At 44.0% G+C, this 15,168-nt stretch overlaps 1 protein-coding gene across 1 annotated transcript in view; it reads left to right on the plus strand.

The window, feature by feature from the left end:
- Positions 1 to 15,168, plus strand: part of RERGL (RERG like) — a 209,798-nt gene that overhangs the window by 138,743 nt on the left and 55,887 nt on the right. The window contains exon 4 of the mRNA XM_085652674.1: positions 13,230 to 13,378. Within this exon, the coding sequence (XP_085508800.1) occupies positions 13,230 to 13,378 (149 nt within the window). The remainder of the gene's footprint in view (positions 1 to 13,229; positions 13,379 to 15,168) is intronic.

Raw genomic sequence — 15,168 nt, forward strand, 5'->3', positions numbered from 1 at the left:
CTGATTCCTTACTTTCATCCCTGAGTCTTGTTCAGCACATGACTATAACATCTTGGAATGTGGCGGGATTAAGTACCAAGCTAGAGTGCCCAGAATGGGGCACTTTTGTTGATACTTTTGATGTGATTCTATTTCAGGAGACTTGGGCCAGGGAGGAAGCCCACAGATTGGGGTTTGTGGCCTTTAATATCTTGGCACGCTGGGGAGGCATTGGCCGCCCTTCTGGCGGTCTGACCACGTGGGTTGGTATGCACCTGGGCTGCAAGGTGGAACTAATTCAGACCAACTCGGATGACATTTTATGTGTCTTAATGACATGGCCTTCTTCCTTTAAACTAGCTGTAATTAATGTTTACTCTCGTCCTACCGCATTGGCAAAGGAATCCAGCACTATCAGGGAACTCTCAGCTTTTCTCGACTCTTTAAATCGGGAAATTCAGTATGTAATCGCAGGCGACTTCAACTGCCATTATGAGCCCTTAAAAGGGATGAATGAGGGGACATTGATGGAAGAGGATGAGTTTTGGGGAATCCCTCCTTGCAATTCTGCTCCTGCAAAGGCTTGGTCTCCACTGGCCATGCAGATCATGACCCTAACCCTCCACAACTCGGTTAGGGCGGTTAATGGTAGGAAGCCCTCGGATACTCCCTCTAGGTGTACGTACAACACAAAAGACCACGAATCCCACTAAGATTATGTCATGGTCGAGACCAGGCTATGGCCAAAGATTGTGGATCTGGAGGTACTGTTCAGGACGGATAGCGACCATAACGCCCTGACGATAAAGATGGAATCCCCCCATGTTTCAAGGAGATTAACTGAAGTGCCCAACGACCCTGGCCTTGTTATTTCCAACAATAGGCGGCGGGTTAAATGGGAGAATTTGCGAGAGAAGAGGGATGCACTCTCCAGTCTATATACAATCATTCTCCCCTTCCTTACTATGGCAAGTGACATCTGGACTCTAGGAACGCATCCTGATCCATCTGTGAATTTGCTTACTCTCCACCAGGATTTGGTGGACACGCTAGCCGATATTTTTAATCCAATTGTTCCATCTAACAAACCTAGGGTGTCCCGCCCTTCCTCCTGGTACAATGCTGTCTGCAGGAAGTCAAAAACTAACCTGATAAATGCAATCAAGGATGGCACCGATAGTACAATTATACGCGCTCTGAGATGTTCCTATAAGGAAGCAATGGAACAGGCAAAAATAGCCTGGGATTGGGAGAGATGGCATAATCTAGCTTCTGCACTCACCAACAAGGAATCGCGGAGATTTTGGGCCATTGTGAATACAGGGTCTGCTGAACCCCGTAATGCAATTGAAGTAAATCTAGATGCAGGGGTCTGGGAATCCCATTTTAAATCTCTTTATGCAGTAACCTCCGTTTTAGATCTTTGCCCCCTACATTCATCTACACCTGGAGTCGCTGAGGATGAGGTCCTGGAATTCACTCACGAGGATATCACCATTGCCTTGGGAAAACTGATGTGGGGTAAAGCACCAGGAATAGATAAACTTCCCGGCGATATGTTTAAGGAACAACCAATGATTTGGGCCCCGTATTTGTGTGCTCTATTCAACACAATACTGCGAGGTGCAGAAGTTCCGGGCACGTGGTTGGGAGCTGAGATTATACCCATTTTCAAAAAGGGCTCCCCCTTGCTCCCAGTAAATTATAGGCCCATCAGTCTCATTGATGTCCCCCCAAAAATATTTGCACGACTTATTTTAGATCGTTTGCAAGAGTGGATCAATGAGAATGAAATTCTTTCACCCTACCAGGCCGGCTTCAGGAGCAAAACATCTACAACGGATCAGATCTTCCGTTTAGTTATGTTGTACTGGAAGACTGTCATAATAGAGGGTGGCAGCCTCTATATGGTGTTTGTAGACCTCCGTTCAGCATTTGACACCGTGCCAAGGGGGAAACTTTGGGCTGTTCTCCGGGACCTGGGAGTCCCCAATGCATTATTGGAAATATTAGTGAGGCTGCATACACAGAACTTTGCACAGGTCAGGTGTGCGAGAGGAGGAGTATTGTCCGCGAGGTTCCCGGTAAACAAGGGAGTTAGGCAAGGGTGCGTCCTTGCCCCTACCCTGTTCTGTCTATATGTGAATGGGTTGATATCTTACTTGGACGCAGTGCTAAACAATGATGCACCTAGGTTGGCAGGTAAGAAAGTCGCGGCTATAATGTTTGCCGACGACACTCTTCTACTATCTAAGTCACCCATGGGGATACAGCGCATATTGGACGGTTTTCATAAATTTTGCTCCGAACATCGTTTACAGATCAACGTAGACAAAACTAAATTCATGATTTTTAATCCCTCATCACGCACCAGACCTCCTCCCACTTTGGACTCAGTTTCTCTAGAGAGAGTGCAGACCTTTCAATACCTAGGCGTTACACTGTGTGAAAACCTCTCCTGGACTCCCCATCTTTTAAAATCACAACTCAAACTGACCCAAATAGCGGGTGGAATATTGAAAATGAATAATGCCTCAACATATAGGCCCATACGCCCAGGGCTTGAAATTTATAAATCCAGGGCAAGAGCAGAGGCCTTGTATGGTGGGGAATTATGGGGGCATGCTGCCAGACCCGAAATGACTAAAGCGGAGAATAGATTTCTGAGACAGCTGTTATTGCTTCCACAAAGTACTCCACTTATTCCACTAAGGCTTGATTTGGGTCTATTCCCAATTCAGGAGGAACTATCTATAAAACCCCTTAGATTCTGGAGGAGGTTATGGTCAACCCCTGAACTCTTACAATATAGAACTGAACTTCAGGAAATACTGAGCCTGTGTAAAGCAGTGCACATTCCTTGGCTCACCTATGTCAAACAAGAACTAGTGACAATGGGCCTTGCAGATATGTGGCACCACCCAGCAACTGCCTGTAGTGTGACTTCAGGGAAACTGCTTACTCAGTGCTATAGAACTCGTTGCACCAGCGCATGGTTGCATGACTCATGTAATGGTTCTTTGGTAAATTCATTCCTAGAGATAAAAACTGTATACTCTTTTGAAGACTATATGAATGTAATTTACCCTGTATTGGCCAGAAAGCATTGCATTCAATGGAGGTTTGGTTGCCTCCCACTAGCGAGCTTTACAAATAAGTGGTCTACTTCTAGGGATTCCAATTGTCCAGGTTGTGGCACGGACATAGAGAATGATTGTCATATTTTATTCTTCTGTCCTATGTACAGCAGAGCCCGGAAGCACTGGATTATACCGATCTGTAGAAATCTGGGCTTTCGTAAATATGCAGATGCACTCAGAATTTTTAAATCAGACACAGCAGGTCACATTGTGTTTGCACTTTCCAAGTATCTTCATGCATTCTGGATAAAAAGGAGTTTTATAATTCGAAATAGTGCCTAGACATACTGGTTTTTATTAGTTTTGTATTGCAGTATTGTTTTAATATTGTGTGCTTTCATGTAACTGTGGTTTTATCTGCTGCTTTTATGGCTGAAATATGCCGAAATAAAGTACTATTGAATTGAATGGCCGGCTTCATTTTCCATCTCCCCTAAAAACACAAGACACACCTACTACTAAGTGTATGTTCGTAAACGTAGGAATCCACTGTGCAAACCAAGGTAGTCACGATTTTAAAAAGTTGGAACAGCATCCAAGCATTTTGTGTTATAAATGGGGTATCTTCTGCAACATTAAGTAGTGCCCCTGCACCATAATAGGCACAGAGAGGCAGATTTATTAAAAACATGTGGAAATTTAGTGCAGCAACCAATTTTGCTGTGCAACATTGCATAACAGGGTGAACATTATAGAGCGAAAAAAGACTGCTCAGCACAACCCACACATCTTGTATCCATAGTGCAAAGGTTTGTGTATGATGTCTAGCATACATGTTCTTCTCAGAGAACCCTTCCATTAAGTGAAGTACTGTGCTTATCCTCAATGTAATACTGTTGTCACACTGAATGTATGCTTTACTATGCAGCACACATACAATGTGGGAATGGTTTGGAAAATTAAACAATTTCTTCAGCTTATTGCCTGTCTCAAGGAGGTGTTATTATATTTTGGCACAACGCCCTGTCTAACATTGTTAAGAGAGGTCTTTTAATAAAACACCATGGGTGGCAACGAAGAAACACCCATACACCCCCCATGGGATGCTTCCTTGTTTCAAAGTAATGCAAAGTGACAGCAGAAAGTAAGTACTACATCAACCATTTGTGCTGGTTTGCATCACTTTTTGTGACTTTGCACCTGCGCTAAGTGTAAATAAATCTGCCCTAAGATGTCATTTGAGTGGGCTCGCGTTTTCATTATTGTGCCCGAGGTGACCAATTTCCACAAGCTACGTCCATGACTGTTGAGAAAAGCACATGCCACAAAAATGATGATTGTGGTGCTATTTGACCTGGCCCTTTCTGCAGGGTCATCCAAAATGTTTCACCCCTCCTATTTTTGCTGAATATTTTTTAGCTGGCTCAGGACTGTGCACTTTACACTGCTAACCAGTGCTACAGTGCTTGTGCTCACTCCTTAAAACATAGCAGAATTGTCTTATACCCAGTTGTCATATTTTGTTTACTTGTAAGTTCCATGAAAAGTGGAATTACATGTGCCCAGAACCTGTAAATTAAATGCTACTAGTGGGCCTGCAGTACTGATTGTGCCAACCACTTAGGTAGACTTTTAAACATGTCACTGGCCTACCCTTGCAGCCTGCGTGTGCAGTTTTAAACTGCCATGCCGACAGGGCAAAATAAATCTTTTGCCAGGCCCAAATCTTCCTTTTTTAATACATATAAGTCACCCATAGTGTAGGTCCTGATCAGCCTAGAGGGCAGGGTACAATGTATTACAAAAGTACGAGAGGTAATTTTAAGTTTTGCATATCCTGGTGGTGATAAGTTCTTAGATTAAATGTTCTCTACTGCAAAGCCTACCTCTCCAATATGTTACCATTGGAGTTACCTTATTACATTCAATTAGCTGTAATTGCTAAATGGTAACAGGTAACCAGTTCATTGTTGATATATCTTTAGAATTGAAGCAAACAATCCTCTCTTATGGTTAAGTTGGGCATTATATCACAATTTTAAAAATTGCACATTTAGAAAGCTGTCAAATGCTGAATTGTGGAGTAACTGAGATCTCCAAGCCATGCCACGGCCAGAATAGAGTCATTTTTTGCCAATGTGTTCCACCATGCAATTCCTTTGCATTAGATGCCGTGCCCAATTTCACTAATGAATCAGACCGTGTTCCAAGTGAACATAACTGAATCCTGCAGTGTGATATAATCACCAGTCTTTTTGAGAAACAGACACCAGGTCCATGTCCTGAGGAGAACCCTGATAAGGAAACGCGTTGACCACTATTCGAGCACCTGCTGTAAATCATTAATTACATGATTTGAAATAATAACATTGAAAAAATAACACTGTAATCCAGGGCATTATGAAATGTTAAATGCTGTAAAACTTATACTGGTTGTTATAATTATGTCTTCTTTAGAGGTGCCTGATCCATTTATCATGAGAGCAATGTAATGAATTTCTAAATTGTATTTATGACTTCATTGATAATAATTTCTAGCTCTCATTTGAATTTGCAAACATTTTTAACTGTTTATTTGTGTGTCTTGTGAGTCATCATTTGTGTTGTAGTAACATTGTCAATTGTGGCTTGTTTAATTTGTGTTTATGTGTTTTTTTACTGTTTTGATTTTTATGTGGATAACTTTGTATGTGATCTTTTGTGTGTGTCAACAAATGGTCCTATAACATTCATATACAAAACAAAGAAATAAAAGGTGACTGCTGTGTTTGATTTAAGCATCCACGAATGAAGCAAAATTGCAAAGGATATGTCAGTGTTGCATTTCTTGCTGGATTAAACTAGTTTACAGGCTCAGCTTCACTGGGTCTATGAGCCTCACCCCTTTGTTTGGTTTAACTTTTAGAAAGCTGGCATTTTTCTTCCTCAGCTATTTAATTCCTGCAGCCTATCTCTGGGTCACATGACTGGATGTAGCTGACAGTTGGGTTTTGTGTATTCCTCTTAGGCAGCCACACACAACAGAGAGCTTATGTGCACCTCGATGGGCTATCACTGGCAGGAATGAGCTGTGTCCTGCCTCCGCACAAAGGGCTGTATACCCCCTGTAGTTAGCCTGGAGCCAGGACATCAAAAGCAGGATATCTGGGGACTACAAAGGGAAACTTCTAATAGCTTCTCCCACTGTCCAGAGTAAGGGCACCAGGTATAAGTCCTCCTTTACCAACGCTTCAGTACACTTCTGGACTTGTGGATACTCTGCCAGGTAGAAGAACTGCTGTGCTGCTGAAATGACTGTCACTCTGCTGGACTGCTGATCTGAAGCAACTGCTGCGATGATGTGCTGACTTGCTACCTGCTGCCCTCGTGCCTGGGTAAAAAGGAATGAACCTGCAGCTGTTCAACTCAGGACCCCAAAGTGACTTCAAGGGATAGTTGGCTGCCTGCCTGACTAGAGCCTTAGGGACAAAGGCTCGAGGAACCTTGAATACATCACCTGGACTTTGCCATCTGTAAATCCTACCTGAAGAGTGGTACCACTTCAGCCCTGGACCCTTGAAAGTGGGCCAGAAGGTGCTCTGCCAGTCCATCTGTGGACTGAGCAGAACCTAAGGATCTCCTCTGCTTTGCGGTTCAAACCAGAGTGGAAGCAATGCATCATCTCTGCTGCCAGGGTTCTCCCAACTCAAAGGACTCCACATTGACCTGCAGCTGCATCTGAACCACTGCCTGTGCAAAACTTTCTCACGTCCCTCATTGATAGCAGCCTCATTGACGATGCAGGTTCTTGCATCGCAGCCTCATAGCTACTCAGAACCGAAGGATCGCCTCACCCGATCGACACCCCCCCAACACCAGACTTTACATCACAAGCCTTAATTGACAGGATCCTCATCGGCAATGCAGGATCTCAGAACTGGCTGAACTTGGATGCGTGACACTGTTGTGTAGTTCCTATAAACCTATATAGGATCTGCACATTTGGACAACATAGACTATGGGATTGGTGTCCAGACTGATTCCAGACACCCCCACCGGATATGTTAGCCTGTATACCAACTAGCTCACAGTGCCACTAGAAACCCCTCTTACCAAGGAGAGAATAGTTCTTGGCAACTATCGAACATGACTACTATGTCCCATCAGGTATCGTGGAAACAGTACAGTACTTTTCGCTCAGTCACTCGTGCTCACTTTGTCTCAGAGAGATACACAGAATAAACGGTGGAGACGTTTTCAATAAGCCTTTATTGAACCAGTGTCATTCTAGTGTTAAATAGGTGTGCTGTAACAACCATAAGACAGAAACAGATATAAATGATTATAAGTACCAACAGAGTAAAAGGATGGTAGATTTCCACCATGGTGCAAAAACAATGAATACAGGCAGGTATAAAAATGCGTACTCCTACGATGTGACCCTTACTAGATGGACCTAAATGTACCTAGCATGTATGTAGATGTAGAGCCAAAAATCCCTCTAAGATAAAGTCAACCCCATTACCTGAAGTGAGAGACTGTGGGACAACGTCTTAGTCTTGAGATAGACACCCCACGAGGGATGTCAGACCACTGCGATCTGGAGTATTTGGGGCAGGAACCTCAGCGTCTTGAGTCAGTGTGTCAGCATAGAAGTACCTTTTCTCCTCTCTCTTCTTCAGCAAAGATATGGTGTCTATATACCTAAAGTGGTACCCTCAGGGGAGCTACCGTGCTGTGTCATGTCGGACTTAGGATGATGGAAGGATTGACCCTTATACATAGTTATTATGCCGGAGATGGTAGTCTTGCTGAGTTTCCAAGAATCCTCATGCAGAATGGATAAGGATAGTTTTCAGGTAAAACCCCACGTCCTGTTAGCAGTACCTTAACTAGGTAAATGGTCAGTCCCAAAAACCGTTCTATAGTGAAATGGCAGGGGAAATATAGGTGAGAGGTTAGGATGCTGCCTGAGCCTATATTGGGGTACCTATATGAAACATAACAACACATTCTTGGCACGGAACCTCACAACGCTCAGCAACCAGGGCAGAAGGTACTCTGATCAGCAGGCCTAACTAGGTCACCGTAGCCAGCCCACGCCTCATCACGGTTGGCCTGAAATTGAGACTTTGTCACAGTCTTGTGTGCCATATACTTGCAGTTGGCGTTTTGCACCTTTTGGCACTATTCACATTGAAATCTAAAGGCCTGCATATCTCTGGTTCTACTGATTGGATTTTTGTGTTTTACTCTTTATTAAAAATTACTCTATTTTTGTAAACTGGTGTGGGATCCTTTTGTAGTGTGTTTTCACTGTGTTACTGTTTGAAGTGTTACACAAATATTTTGCACATTGCAGCCTGACTCCTCTGTGCCAAGCCAAGGGTTGAGCATAGGTTAATTTAGGGCTTGTTTGTGCCTTCACCCTGACTTTGGTTCCTGCTTGGGTAGGGTTTCACCCCTCTCATTCAGTAACCTAAACTCTTACAGGTGGTGTGTTCTAGTTTTGGTGTGTGCCAAAAAGCTCATTCTGTTGCGATGTTGCACACAATAGCAACAACCCACTCTGTTAATTCTGTAGTTTGCTCCACAATATAAATGAATTTCCCATGCTATCAGACACACTGTCAACTCTGTCTGTGAGGAGTTTCTTTTGGTAGAGTCATCAAATGTATGCAACTGAACTGACTTGAAAACCAGATTTTGTTTAAAAAACTGTTTATATATACATTGTGTTGGACCTGGCCCTTTTGGCAGGTTCACCTTTAAACGTTTTGCATTTATCCTAGCCTTTTTCCCTATTTAGTGTTAGTGGTTTTAGACCCCTAGGTACTTTAGCACTGTGTCCCAGTGTAAAGTGCGTGCGCTCTGTGATACATTTAGTGAGACTGGCCTGCCCTCCCATAGGAATGCATGGGGAATATGTGTGTCCATAGTAATTCCTGGTGTGAGAGGAGTGCAGGATCAAGTTTAGTATGTGCGAACTTGTGAGAATAAATGCTGTGCAATGGTGTGTGCAGATTTATTGTGACTGGTGGAGAAGTGCCACTTTTAGAAGTTGGCATTTATGAGTGCTGTGTACCTGCCTGCCTGATGTGGAATGCATGTCTGGCTTGTGATTGACAGGTGCTTTATGGTGTGTGGAATTCCAGGAGCCAGGGTGAGTCAGCCCAGTGGTGAATAGAGAGATCTACATCTAGATGGGAGGGAGGAGTTGCACCTGGGACCTGAATAGGACTGTGCCTTCCCTCCACAATGCTGGCTCCGCCCCCTGTGGTGAATCTGAGCACCTAGCCCCCACCTGACAAAGGAGAGAGAAGCTGAGCACAACAAAGTTCTCCAAAGCTCCCCCAAACCAGTTGCATCTGGTTTTCCCCCAGCCCTGTGCTGTGTGACAAAGGGGGATCTGTGTATAAATGTAGGGGCTGTGACCCCACTGTTGGTGTGCTTTTCCTGACTTGAGGAGGGGGCCTGCTGCTGCTGCTGGGCTCCAGGAGGAACTGCCACTAGGGACTGCCTCCCTGCTGGGGGACCCTGTGAGCTGGCCTGCCTGGGCCCTGCCTTTGCCCCATTTCTCTTAAAGGACTTTTCTCTGGACTGAGCGCCCTACCTTGATTCTTGCTGAAAAGCGCTACATCGTTATTGCTGAGGAACACTGTGCTTCTTGGGAGCAGCGCTTTAATTTTGTCCAGCTTGCCCCTCTGACTTTTTGCTGAATTGTGGTCCCTAGCACATAGAGAGCGCTTCTATTTTTAATTGGCAGCACTGAGAGGCTGCCTGGGGAATCCCCCGCATTTTCATCGTCTTGCGGGAGCCCACCCAACGTTATCGCCGCATTGGTGTTCTTCAAACTCTACCCCACGTTCTGAGTGTCACTGAAAGCGGATGCCCACCCCATATTCTTGCAACCCTTTGAATTTAATTAGTGACGGGTGCCCACCCCGCATCACTGGTTTTGTGGAAAGGAATTCACCGCCGCAGTCCGAGATCCCAAAAAGGAACTGCCTCAGAGGAGACTTCGCCCCGCACCAGATCGACCCAGCGAGTGGGGCTGATTGGGAGGCTGCAAGTATTGACGAGTCCCGGTCGAGGCACATTGTCGGTGCCAGGGGGTTTCCGAGCGAACCCGCTGGAGAGCGGGCTGCTCCAACATTGGGGGCACTTTGTTTGGAAATGCTCCAGTGGGGGACTCGCGGCACAGCGGGGCTTGATCTCCATACCCAGCTGCACCGCAGTTGCGGGCAGTTGCATCATTGGGCCCACTTGTTTTGGAGTCCCAGTGGGGCTCCTGAGGCACAGTGAGTGCCGGTGCTGGTTTTGTGTCCTCAGCTGCGCCACCATAGCGGGGAGCTGTAACGTGAGGGCAGACTTTGTTGAGAAGCACCAGTGGGGGCCCAAGACTTTATTTGCGCATTTCTGTCACAGCTGCCCTGCGAGAGCGCAAGCAGCTGCAACCTTGGGGGACAGTTTCATTTTGAGTCCCTGAGAGGGGTTCAAGGGGCACCTCGGTGCCCAGGCTCATTTCTACAGCTGCCCAGCAAGTAGTGGGCAGCTGCCACGTTTAGGCCTGATCTTTTGCGCATTCTGCTTTTGCTGCATGCGCAGCCAGCCCTGACACTGATGGACATAGGGCGTTGGAGCCCAGTGAGAGGCCAGTTAGCCTGGGGACAGTTTTTCATGTGTTGTGCCCCCGCTTGGGGCACACTGTGGTTATGCTGGTAATTACCTAATGTAATTGAGGTGATGTTTTATACCTAATGTGATGCCTACAATGATTCATGCATAATGCTGCGTTATGCTAATGGTTTCTAGATCTCATGGGTTTATGCATACAGTGATTGCATACTGTGTTTTAGGCCTAATGTGAGGATTATTGCATAGTGTGATTTACGTTGCATGATCTAGGCCTCAGTTCAGTATTTCACCAGTAGTTACTGGTTGTGCTCTACATTTATTATTTGTGCTACATTTACAATTGGTGATTTGTGATGGTTATGACAGTGGCCCCAGCGGCCCTGTCGTGTGTAATTAGTCCCCTGTAAATAGTAGCCAGTGCCAGTTGGCACAGTGTATATTATGTGACTATGATCTAATGTGTTTATTATAATACAAAGGCTATTTTTATATATAACCTTGTGTGGAGTTCCTTTTGTGGTGTGCCTGGGGTGTTGTTGCTGTGTGCGCGCGCAAACGCTTTACACATTGCCTCTTGGATAAGCCTGACTGCTCGTGCCAAGCTACCAAGTGGGTGAGCAGGGGTTATCTTTGGCGTGTAACTTCCTTGCCCTGACTAGAGTGGTGGTTTCTGCCTGGCTTTGGCACAAGCCTTAGCCAACCAGAAATCCCATTTCTAACACATAAACTAACCATGCTTGTGCCAGTCTTGATTCAGCCGCTTTTAGGACAGCAAACCTGGATATCCTGGATATAATGGAAGTGCTGTTACTAGTTGTAAGCCACAATATTCAATAAAACAAAAATACAATCAATTTACATCAATCTGTCTCTTGATTAAAACAATGTCAAGCATGTCACTGATTCCATTTGAGCTATCCAGACATATAGTATATGGTAGACGGCTAGCAACAATATATTTTTTTTTGCGAAATCATTTATGTGCAGTCTCAAAAATCAGCAGCATTTTAGTGAAAAGCTGATTTACTTGTTATCATTTCATTTGATAACTTTATTTCGGTCGGTGACCATAAAAGCACAAGTAAAATTACAAGCAAAATTGCATGTTACATTAAAACAATAAATAGAATCAAGTTAATACAATAGTTAAGAATGAATTAAACTGGTGTTATCAAAGAAACTAATTTGATAAAAAGACAAAAATCATTACAAAAAACTTTTCCTTCTACGCCATAAACCATATAAGAAACGGGACACACCGAACACAATAGGGGGGTGAGTGTCATATGTTAAGACCCTGCATGCGTGCATGCAGTGTCTAAACCCAAGATTCCTGCATAAGGGGATAAGCCACTTTTTCCTTATTAGTTGGTACGCAGGGCAAAAAAACAGAACATGACATATATCTTCTTGATTATGGTTACAAGCCGGGCAGGCAGCATTTTCTAGTTTTGCCCATTTATGGGTGAATGCCCTAAGCGGTAAGCTACCATGCCTTAACTGTAAGTAGAGTTTCCTTGCAAGAGGTGGGTAGATTACATCTAGGAAAACCTCTGCTCTTGCTTCGGCTTTTATTAGGAGAAACTCTGTAGTAAGTTTCCCCAAGGAGCATGAACGGTGAAGGGTAAGTAATCTCAGCTGCCTTATATGGCCGGTAATTTCAATTTTGGATGTCTTTTTGCAGGATACCTCCGGACATTCCCAAAGATCGGTCCTGCCGATCTTTGTGCAAAGGTCCTGAATATGGGATAACCAAGGAATGTTCTTATTTTTAATTAGAGCCCAAATCTCCATAAATTCCTCTCTATAAGACGCCAATTCTGGCACCGTCCAGAGTCTTTTCCAATAGAGCAAGGGCCGCAAAGTTGCTAAGTCTTCAATAGGTTCTATCCCCAAGTCGAATCGTAGGGGAATAAGCGGTGTGCTTATTGGCAAACCCACAAGACTTCTCATAAAGCCCTGCTCAACCATGATTAGTTTAGTGATGTTTTTGTGACCCCATAATTCAACTCCATACAATGAAGCAGTTCTGGCTTGCAGTCGATATATTTCAACTACCGGGGCTACTGGTTTGAAAACCGAGATGCGCTGGACCTTGCTAATCCCTCCCACTATTTGAGACAACTTCAACCTTGATTTTGAGATTTGTGGACCCCTGTCAAGGTGCTCAGTCAGGGTGATCCCAAGATAGATAAAAGTCCTGACTCTCTCAAGAGGGGAGCCGTTTAGGGTGGGATTTGGACGGGTCTGTTTTGGAGGATTTAAGATCATAAACTTGGTTTTATCCAAGTTGATCTCCAAGCCTCGGGCAGTACAAAATGCAAGGAAGCCATCCAAAATACGCTGAATGCCAGATGATGTTTTGGATAACAACAGAGTGTCATCGGCAAACATCAGAGCGGGCACTCTTCCTGTAGCCAATCTAGGGGCATCATTATTAACTACGTCAGCCAGATGGTTGAAAAGCTGATTTACTTGTTATGAACTTTGACATATATCACAGTGATGAATTCTATGCGTTTTATATTACATGATGTTGTGTTTGTCTTCCAGCCAAGCAAAGGAAAGCTATCCTTCACTGATGAGCTGCTCTGGCCTGATGGGGTTGTGGTAGTGTATGACATCAGTGACCATTCATCGTTTGTCTACGCAAAGGCACTGATCTACAGAATGCGGGAAACAAACCTGAGAACATGCAAACGGTAAGTAGCAAAACTGTTCAATCCTGAATACTGTAAACAGAGGGAAACTTCTTCTAACACGCATTTCTCCTATGTAATCAGACATCAAAGTAGTTCTCGGTTAGAAATAACACATGCATTGCACTGTATATATTTTATTGACTCCATCCACCAATATGAATGTATATTTATTGCCTTCACTTTCAATAGTTTATGTGGCTAAACTGCTTATAATCTCGTTAAGCTTCTTCTGTTTCACTGCTGAAAAAAAACCAAAAAATGGTAATTCAGACTCCTAATACAAAACCGGACACAAAAGTATTACACAAAGAAACAAGGCAGAAATGACAATTTACGAATGCACATCTACCCACTTTTGCATGGATTGATTTTTACTTGCAATCTTTCTTGATTTGTTTATGAAAACACCCAAAAATGTTTTCTCTCTTCAAGTGCTCAAGAGCACTTGCTCATTAAATAACATGGATAGGTCTGCACTTTGTAATAATTTACTGACTATAACTTGCAAAGTAAGCTGGGACTTCACCACTAATGCATTTTTTAGGTCGAGCCTATAGCGGCAATGCGCATGCGCTGCTCACTTTGCGAGGCATGCAGGATTCAGTATGGAGTGGAAGCTCCACCCACTCTCCGCCCACCTTTTTTATTAGCTTAGTTCCTAAATGCTGCCTTTCGATTGGCTTTAGGCTTGTTACTCCCTCCTTATGACAGGCCAGCCGCGGCCCGTGGAGGGAGTTCCGTGGGGCGGAAAAGCTGGACGGGGGAGGGGCAGGGTGGGGGGTTCTAAAAACCGGAATATGGATAATTGCAGGTAAGTAAACAATAAAAGAAATAAAACGAATTTCGTAGCACGCGCTGCATCGCCTTTCCGCCCCACGGAACTCCGTCCACGGCTGTGACAGGCATGTCGTCATTTGTATCCTTCCATGGCTACTGGCCCCTTTACTTCGAGTGTTGCACAGTATGTTTTATTTATACTGTGAGCACTATTTTCTTCCCGTGCCTCTCCCTCCCGCAGTCCCTGCCTTCTCAGCCCCCCCACTCCCAGTGTTCGTGCCTTTTCATCCGCCCGTTTGCGATGCAAAATGTCTTGCGTAAATGCAAACAAGCATTTGCAATGCAATACGTCTCGCATTTATGCGAGTTTAAGCTATTGGCATTGTAAATGACAATGCCTTTTATTTATGTTTTAAAAAACAAAAATAGTAGGCATTGTCATTTACAATGCCAATAGCTTAAACTCGGGTAAATGTGAGACCTATTGCATTGCAAATGCTTGTTTGTTTATTTGCTTATAACTTTCAACTTTGGGGACCCTGAAATAGTGGATCCGGAATGGACCGAATACTTCTCTTGTTCACTAGTTCTATATATCATCTATAGTAATCTGAATATTCTGTCCATTTCTTCCAGCCCCCGAGAAAGTGTGAATTATTCTTTTGTTGCCAAAAGTGTAGGATACATTCAGAGGTCACCAGGATGGACGCAATAGACGCAGATGTGCGAATTTTGTGATTTTAGAGCATCATGTGAGCACAAACAGCATCATCACTTTGCCTAGGTTTAATCACCTGTTGCTTCGACTTTCTAATATTTATCCCAGTAATCAAATAAGGCCATTTTTGAAGCAAAAACAGGCACATTTACCTAGGAATAAACAATACCGTCTTAGAAAATGTTTTACTGTTATTTTAATTTAAAACTAAAATTGAAAAAAATCTCACGATCTCCGTCCCCCTAATTTGTTTCTCCACTCTCTGCATGGTCTTGCTGGCACAGGTGCTCTCTTT

The sequence above is a fragment of the Triturus cristatus genome, chromosome 4_1 (assembly GCF_964204655.1).
Source record: "Triturus cristatus chromosome 4_1, aTriCri1.1, whole genome shotgun sequence".
Classification (NCBI taxonomy): domain Eukaryota; kingdom Metazoa; phylum Chordata; class Amphibia; order Caudata; family Salamandridae; genus Triturus; species Triturus cristatus.